The sequence below is a fragment of the Fulmarus glacialis genome, unplaced genomic scaffold (assembly GCF_000690835.1).
Source record: "Fulmarus glacialis isolate BGI_N327 unplaced genomic scaffold, ASM69083v1 scaffold13008, whole genome shotgun sequence".
Lineage (NCBI taxonomy): Eukaryota > Metazoa > Chordata > Aves > Procellariiformes > Procellariidae > Fulmarus > Fulmarus glacialis.
The window spans coordinates 87-9,210 of NW_009227635.1; the positions used below are offsets into that span (position 1 = coordinate 87).

The window sequence follows — 9,124 nt, forward strand, 5'->3', positions numbered from 1 at the left end:
TTGGTGTTCTGTGTCTAGGGAGAGGGGATGATTATGTTTTCAGTTCATTGATTAGCATATTTGTTTCGGCAATTAGAAGTGGTCAGTACTTCCGTTCAGGGGTGTGCTTCGTGTTTTCACTTCTTTTAAGCTCCTCTTCCGTGTTATCTTCTATTTTCCCTGTGTGAAAATAGCATGTTAAGTGTGAAAATAGCATGTTAAGCAGGCACCTTAAATTTCCTTGTTAATTTAACAGTGATTTTAATATCCTTTTCTTCTAAAGCCTTAATGGTGTTCCAAAGGCATGCATGTGCAACTTAAAATCTGATGCTCAAACAGTTTCGGATAAAGGAATGGATTTTTCTGGAAATGCGTTCAGTCTGAGATTAAAGCCCTAAACAGTAGAAATGTATCTAGAAATCAGATATTTTAAATTTTACTGCATTGGTATATGTTGAGTCCAAAATCCAAGACTTGATTTCAATGCTGTTGTATCTTAGCTAAAATAAGTATTAATATAACTGGAAGTCAGTGGAGTACATATCTCTAGATTTAATAAAATGTTTGCTAAAAATGGCTTTGAAACATTTTTTTAGATTGACTACATTTTTTTGGGTGGGAGGGATTAGAATATTATTCCTACTTACCTGAGGTATCTAGGTAGCTGATATACTTACTACTTCCACTGTGCAATCCTTACAGTTTTTATGTCTTGCAAATATATATTCGTTTTCATTTTTTTAAAAAAAGTAATTTTTAAGTGCTAGTCTGGCCAGTAGCCTTGCACAGATGACTGTCATGTGGCAATTTCCTGAAGACTTTGAAGCTAGCCAGGGAGAAAATCTGATGGGATGTCATTAATGTGATGAATCGTATACTCTCCATGTCACTTAAAGTTTGATCAGATGCAGATTCATAGTTTTGCAACTGGAGTGAGTTACAGTGCCAGAGGTTGTGCCACATTCCATGTCTGTCCAAGTGGGGGCCCCCCCATGGGTTAAATGTTCTATTTCTGTGGTCCATTACACTCACCATTTGTCCAGCCAGGTGTCATAGGGATCTGGCTGTGTAGAGCGTTTGCATCTTGAATCATAGTTTGAAGCAGAAAAAAAGAAGGTCTTGAGTTTGAGTTTTAAATTGTGTAAAATGTCATAAGAATTGATCTCAGGAAATGTTTGACATCTGACAGCCAACATTAGGAAGCTCTGTGCAGTCATAAATTTGTTGTATCTCCAAGAGTGAGTAATAACTGTTTTGTGCTTTGCAGTTTGACGATAGAAGGTACATTCTCTGGCTCAGGTGTGGGTGAAGTAACCGATATACTTACTGTAGATAGAGAGGAATAATATACTTACTGTAGATAGAGAGGAGTGTTCCCAATGAGGAAGTGGACTAATGTCACTTGTGGTTGTCAGATGACAATCTGTGAATGACAAGGTACCATGTTATATACGGAGGGATATACAAGAGGTTATCACATATACAGGAGGTTGTCACGGCCACCGTTGAAGAAACACTGTTTGGTGTATGGGAAGAATACTGCCCTTGTGTGTCAAAGCTGTACAGTCATAGGAAATTTTTAAATTTCTATGAAGTGCTTCTTTTTATGTCAGTCTGGGCTTATGTTCCAAGGTATTTTTTGCAAAATTAGAAAAAAGCAAAGTAGAAAGTAATGTATTGTGTTGGAAAACTGTGTGTGTGTGTGTATGTATAATTTTTGTTTTGGCAGAACAAAATGTCAACCTCATTTGGCAAGGAAAGATACAGTTAGACTAAATCTCTGAAACCTAGTTGAAATTGGAGAATAGTAGGTGTTTTGTGAACAGGCATTTCATAAAGGCCTTGAAAACTCTTCAGCACACTGCTGCCTGTGTATTGTGATCTGACATGGTGAGGTGAATTGCCTGTTCTGCTACCGGTTACTTTGGAAGGCAGAGAATTGACAGTGTGGTATGCGGTATGCTTCTCTCTATTCCACAATGTTTATGAAATGTGAAAGGAAGAAGAATTTTATTGTTTAGAAGTTGAGACCTTTTATTTGGTATAAGTGGTGGTTCTGCTTGTGGTTGGGAAGTAATCCATAGGCTGACTTCATAGTGGTCATTGCTTATAAGTGGTTTTGGTGTTCTTCACATGGTGGTTCACATACATAGGTTTTGGGTTTTGTTCATCAAAGTGGAATAAAATGCTATAGATGAAAGTAAGAGAAATTGATAAATGCAGGTGATGCATAAATAAAAGATGGTTTAAAGTCCTTTTTAGTCATGGCAGCTGCTGCTTTTATGATTAATTAATTAGAACAGCAGCTTCCTAGGGAGACTTCTCTGTGGATTCCCCTGTGCTCCCTTGATACTCTATATTATAGTTATGTTGGCTGCGGGTAAAGACATTTGTTATTGGCTGCTTGTAGCTGCAGAGATGCTTGGTCTCCTCTCTCTCTTTGGCTGGGGACTGAGTAGCAGAGAAGCAATGATAGCTCTGTGGTTTCTTCCCCACAGCCTGGGGATTATTTGATTGCCAGAGCAGATGACAACACTCTTATGACTTCTGCAGATTGCATTGGCTGTTTGCAAGGTGCTCTTCCCTCAGCAGGCAGTGATGCTCAGACCATCCCAGGTTTAACTGAGTTTACTGCAAGACCTATGATAATGTCAAACCACTTTTCTCCCCACTTGTTGCTAGATCACTGCAAAGCAGAAAACTGTGACTGACCAGGACCTGGTTTATGTATTTTCTCAATGCGAAAGGGCAGTCATGGCCTTGCACCTTTTTAAGCCCTCTCCTGCAGTTATGCAGGTGAGAACTTGTTTTTCTGCACCAGAGATTTAACTCTTGTGCCAGTCTAGAGTAGGATTTTTAGAGAGAAGTGGAGTAAGTCTCGCTTATCAAGTCACTTGGAGTGATGAGTTGTGGCCACCTTGCAAGTCAAATGGGAAACCTTGCGAGGGCACTGCTGAAGGAGCGGGTGAGAATGGATTGCTTAACCAATAGGTTTGGTCTCTTTGGGAATGTCCTTAAGCTCTGCTTTTGAATTTGATCTTGGAATTCTAAAAACTAGAGCATAAATTCCTGTGCTTGATAACTTTTTTCGTGGTGAAAGGAAATGAACCAAGGCTGCTCTTGCATTTGGTAGGCATAAGGGAAATTGGAAGGGATTTTAGGGCCCTGGAAGCAGGGATCTTTGCCAGGTTGGCTTGGGAAGGTCTTGACTTCAGTCATACTTCGGTCTCTTATTTTAGATTTTTAATCTTTGTCGCTTTATCTGTGTACACCGAGTGACTTTTATGGTCCATTTTAAATGTTCTTGACGACTTGGTATCTTTTGTTTTATGGTGTGTTTAATCATCCAGGATGTGTGAGCTTTGTAATGCTTTTAGCTTTATGGAAGAGTTTTGGAAATAGCTGATAATGTTACAGAACATTTTGACTACATATGGATGCACTAACTGGTTTGAACCTCTCACAATATCTCTGGTGATCATCTTGTTTTTGTAGATGATTCTGCAGACGTTGGTGAAGAGGACAGCTTCTTGGGTCAGACTTCTGCCAGCCCCAATCCACCACAGACATTCAACTATTTCTCTCAAGTCCCTAGTAGCAGTGATCCATTTGGAAGTATTGGGCAGCCACCCCTAACAACTGTTGCACCACCTGTTGGAGCACCGGCCTTCTCCAGGCCTCCAACTTCACTTCCACTTGTGTCTGGGCCACAGGATGGGCAAAATGCCTTTTCACCGCATATTCCCAAGTCACAGTCCTCTTACAGTGCACCACCTACTTCACAGGTGGGAATCACGGCTTATCAGACTCCTCAGCAGAGCTGTCCCCCACCTGCAAATGTGTCTACTCTTCCCCAAGGAACATCTCAGCAGGGGTATAACCCTTACCGGCACACCACCCTGAGCAGCAGAGCTAACCCATACCTTACTCCGCCGCAGCTGCAACAGAGTCACGCACCTGCTCACCCACCGTCCTCTGTACCCCCTGTCCAGATGTATCAGACACCTCCAGGGTCATTGACACAGGTATTTAAATCATTCCTGATGTCCTGGTACCAGAACAAAACAATTTAAGTTGCTTTCCTCTTTGAATTGCATATTTTGTCTTCTGAAGATTTTTCTTTTCCCCCAAAAAAACCCTGAGAAAGTCTTGAACCATTTCTGGTAGCAAAATCTTTTCACTAGAACTAGCCTGGAACTGTTGCTTTAGGAAAACTTCCTGATCTTTGAAGTGAGTGTACCCTGAGGCTATATCTACGTGAGCCTCTGGCGTCAGAAACAAAGCCAGGTTGTGAAGTTCTGTTGCTCTTTTCTGTCTGTTACAGAGTTTGCTGGCATTTCAGCTGTGCTGCTGCATTGTTTGTGCCTCTGCTGTAAATGAGGTCATTCAGCCATTTGCAAGCTACGGGCTAAAAAATCTCTTTCCAAGCTGGTTTTGCTGGTGAAGCCAGGTTGAGGATTTTGTGTGATGTAAAGCATTAATCTCCATTCTTTTTTACCTTCAAAAGGCATTATTAAAATAATGTAAATGGATTAGTAATAACCTGACAAGTTTTCCTTGAAAACAACAAAAATTGTTTTTATTTTGCCTGAGCTATTGCTATATTGCTGCTATTGTGAATAAAGAATAGAAGGATTCTATAATGATAAAAAACATAGCAAAGGCAGTAGAACCTTAACAGTCTGGAGTTTTAGATTAAAGAATTTCAGAACTTCTGATTGCTTGATTTTCTATTTGTACAGTATATTAGTTTATTTTTAAAAATGTATTGACCAAAGCAGTTGTTACTGCTGACATCACTTGCTTTTAGTTGTACTAACTGGAATCTTTGTACAGTTTGTATGAAATCAGCTTTATGTAGGCTATAGTCCCTTTCAAAATCAGTTATTTTTCTTACGTCACTGAGGCTATGTTAGAGTTTGAAATCTGCCTGTCCTGATCACTTTGCAGGAAGAGAGCTATTGCTGTTTTAGCTATCACTTGTCAAAATTGACAATCTTTATGCAAAAATGTAATGATGTATAAATGAATAATGAGAAGAATACATTTTTGTTTTCATGTCAAATTTGGTAGCTGTAAGAAATAAGCTCAGCCTGAGTTTTGAAAATTTAAGAGAATATTTTAAATCTTACTGGTTTTAAGTAATCCAGTGCTAGACCATAACAGTTTTTAACAGTATTTGTGGGAATGAAATTCACATCCTTTCTCAATTTGAAGTGTAAGTTTTCAAAAACATGATAAAGTGGACAACTTGTCTATAACATTTTAAGAATGAAATATAATGTTCTTGGGGGGGAAAAATCTTAGAAATAAAGGCTCCGAGTGTTCTCTATAGCAAAGTATAGATCAGTTCTGTAAAGCTATGTGAGATTGGGATGATGAACCCGCATGTATTTTCAGTTTCCACAGCCTCAGTCACAGCTCCGAGCTCCCAGGCCTGCAGGTCCGCTGGTCCAGGCACCTCCTGTTTTGCTGCAGAACCAATATGAGCCGGTTCAGCCACACTGGTTCTACTGTAAGGAGGTGGAGGACAAGCAAATATGGATGCCGTTCAGCATTCTGGATTCTGCGAAACTAGAGGAAGTCTATAATTCCGGTAAGTTATGAAAATCTTAATCGTATCTTATTCAGAGGTGAACAGAAGGATTAGAAGGAAGATATTAATGCCACTCGCGTATGAAAGAGTGATATAGCAGTAATAAGTAATACTAATACATATCTCAAAGATGTATTTTGTGCCACTTAATTTATTCACTTACATTATCTGTTGCTTGATGCTGTCAGTGTTAAGATGTACATCCCTAGTGGATATTGTATTTTCATGTAGAACTCCTAGCTATCTGTGTCTTGGTTTGCTTCTTGTTAAACTCTGTCAGCTCTGGAATAAGTATTCGTATTTGGGAGTTGTTAAAAGCTTTTTTTGCTGCGTACAGAGCATATAGAAGCATTTAAGAGCGACGCAATGGTTGCCTGATATTATGAAGCTTCTTTTCCGTAGCATAAATATATGTCTTAATAGCTTAATAGTCATCACAGAAGTGAGATTGGGGCTGGGGCAAGAGAGAAGAAGGATTGTATCTGTTAGTATTGTAACTGAGTGTGACTTTTGTGTCATAGTCCAGCCTGATCCTGAGAGTGTGGTTCTGAGCACTGACGGGGGACGCTATGATGTATACCTGTATGACAGAATGAGGAAAGCTGTTTACTGGGAAGAAGAGCCTTCTGAAGTGAGACGATGCATGTGGTTTTATAAGGGAGACAAGGATAGCCGGTTTATTCCTTACACTGAGGATTTTAGTGATAAGCTGGAGGTTAGTATTACCTTTACATAAACTTCACAAAGAACTTGATAGTTCTCTGTATTTATGACCTTAGAAATACTTCTTTGTGTTTCATTAAAATGATTTCCAGAATGCACTTTCCGGAACATAAGTAAGCAAATCCTGGAAAGGGGAGTTGCTAGAAGGCCACGTTGCTCATGCATAGGTCCTGCACTGCTGTAAACCCAAAATCAACTTGTGTAGTGCTTCACATGACACTTTTGTATAAATAAAGTTATGTAGATTATAACCTTGATGTTACAGATGATGCACAAGGCCAAAAAATAGTTTGTCTGAGAAGGCATACTGATTTTGTGTAACTTGTTTACTGTTTCAGGCAGAATATAAAAGGGCTGTAACTACAAATCAATGGCATCGGCGACTTGAATTCCCAAATGGGGAGACAATTGTTATGCATAATCCCAAGGTAATAGATTTTGGCGATTGGTTCTCACAGAACTCATTAGGGGTAAATGAGCAGATGGATGGAAGCATAAATTGAATGCAGTCTTAGTCTTGCTTGAAACGTACTTGTTGATTATTTTGGATATGTGTGCATTAAAGATGATAAGGTTTATAGAACACTGAACTCCTGCTTGCTTCAGTGTGCTGTCACATGATTAAGAGACAATGCTTTCTGAAACCTAAGAAGAATAAGGGTTTGCATAGTAAATATTTCGACTAAGCGTAACTGGCAGCAAACAGGAGGCAATTTGAATTAGTTTAGCCTCAGACAGCCTGTACCAAATGGAAGGTAATTTAAACGAGCAGCTTTCACTTGGAGAAGAGCATTAATCTAACCATAAGGTAATTAGTTAGTGTATCTAGGCCCTGAGGAGTCTTCCACTGCAACTGTTTTTAGGCCATGAGAAAGTATAGCAAAAAAGCGTTAGAAGTAGTTCTAAATACTCTGCTAAGAGTCTCATGTGATCAAAACATGGACTTCAGCCTTATTGTGAAAGTGAAACTATTCACTTTCACAGATGCAGTAATTAATAAATAAATAAAATAAGCCAAGGGCCAAGAAAGGATCAGTTGCTCCTACTTTAAGCACTTATTAATGCTGGTTAAGGAGTTCTGTCCAGTAAAAACCTAGGGAAGGAGCGCTTAAACCACTTGGTGCCATAAATATGAGTTCAGACTATACTGATTTAGTGTAAGTCTTATAAACAGCCATGCTACTGAATTCCTCACTTCCTAGGATTTCTGGGCTACTTTGAACATTGCTGTTCTTCCCTGAAAAGCACCGCTCTTTTTTTTTTTTTTTTTTTTTTTTCCTTTCCCTCATGATAGAGTAATTGTCAATAGGGGTAGTGTTCAGTTTCCTCACATAACCAGTAATCTGCTAAGGAAGAGTGGATACTGCGGTCTAGGAAAGAGGAGCTTGAATAACGCTTGTTTGAGAAGCTGAAATTGTTAAGAATCACTGAGCAGGCCAGCTTGTTCAACTAGTGGTTACTTTTGTTAAGTCATCTGGTTGCTATTCAAGCTAATGAGAATTATCTGTGTTGTTTCAGAATCTAGTTTTAGTGAAGCTGTCACTGCCACAAGGAATAGCCCTAGGGTTTTCTAAGGCTTTTTTTTTGCATATGTGCTAATTAAAGAAAACAGTTGTCTCAGATGCAAGGTAAAGCAATCAAACAAAAAGTGTGTTAAACCATGCAATGCTTTCAGACTAACAATATGGTTTTTTGTGTTTATAATTGGACAATGTATTTTTCCAGGTCATAGTTCAGTTCCAACCTTCGGCCACACCAGATGAATGGGGCACCACTCAAGATGGTCAGGCAAGACCAAGGGTAGTAAAACGTGGAATTGATGATGACCACGATGAAATTCCTGATGGTATGTGATTACTGAACGTGAGTCTGCAGCTTGAACAGTGCGTTCAGTTCTCTGCAAAATTTGGACAATAGTGGTTGGAGCGGCAATACACTGTTCATGCCTACAGTCTAAAGATTAAAGTTGTTCCTTAGTGTAAGCTGCTTGAAAGAGGTTATCTGGTTTTGGTTTTTGTAATCAAAGGAGTCCTGTGGGCTTTGTTATATCCTGAATCATGTTATGTAATAGGCTTTATAAAGCACGTATATCTTAACATGGCTTAACTCAAAACTTCACCACTGCAGTACATATTGGTACTCTGAATTTTTCATTTTCTTTTTCTACAGGGGAAATGTCCCAAATTGACCATCTAGTATTTATGGTTCATGGCATAGGTCCTGTATGCGACTTGAGATTTAGAAGCATTGTTGAATGTGGTAAGTTTTTGCTTGTTTAATGAGCATTCGTATTCTTAATTGTTTAAATGTGGGTCTCTATATTTTGTATTCAGATAAGCATGTCTTTTTTAAAAAAAAAAAAAGTCTCTAAGGTTAAGAAGTTAAATTTCTGGTAGGACTTTTTCCTGATTATTTTTCAAAAGCAGAATCTGTGTTTTGTCAGACTTACAGATTTAACTGTTATTATTAGACTCAATATTAGACTTGCGGAGTGGTTTGGGTTTTGAGGTGTGTGGGGTGTGGTTTTTTGTGGTGTGGGTGTATGTGTTTGCTTTGTGTGGTTTGTGTGTGTGATGGTGTTTGTCTGGGGTGGTTTTTTGTTTGCTTTTTTTAAATACACTCCAGCACAACTGAGTAAATTAAGAAGGCCCTGTCTGGTCATGGAGTAAAAATGCATTCATTGTGAGATAAATAGAAGCTTGCTAGAAAATCCACTTTTAAAAGAAATGTATTTTCTTGTAGTTAGAGGAGTAATACTTGCAAAGATTTTTCCACTTTGCAGTTTCCTTCATTTGTATTTTGACTATGTCTGAAATTGGGCGGGGG

The 9,124-nt window shown here is 38.8% G+C and overlaps 1 protein-coding gene across 1 annotated transcript in view; it reads left to right on the top strand.

The window, feature by feature from the left end:
* Positions 1 to 3,474: 3,474 nt before the first annotated feature.
* SEC23IP (SEC23 interacting protein) overlaps positions 3,475 to 9,124 on the top strand; it is a gene marked incomplete at its 5' end in the record, with an annotated part of 17,277 nt that continues 11,627 nt past the window's right edge. Inside the window, 6 exons of the mRNA XM_009583217.1 lie at positions 3,475 to 4,004; positions 5,380 to 5,575; positions 6,097 to 6,290; positions 6,637 to 6,726; positions 8,024 to 8,144; positions 8,468 to 8,557. Coding sequence (XP_009581512.1) covers positions 3,475 to 4,004; positions 5,380 to 5,575; positions 6,097 to 6,290; positions 6,637 to 6,726; positions 8,024 to 8,144; positions 8,468 to 8,557 — 1,221 coding nt within the window. The remainder of the gene's footprint in view (positions 4,005 to 5,379; positions 5,576 to 6,096; positions 6,291 to 6,636; positions 6,727 to 8,023; positions 8,145 to 8,467; positions 8,558 to 9,124) is intronic.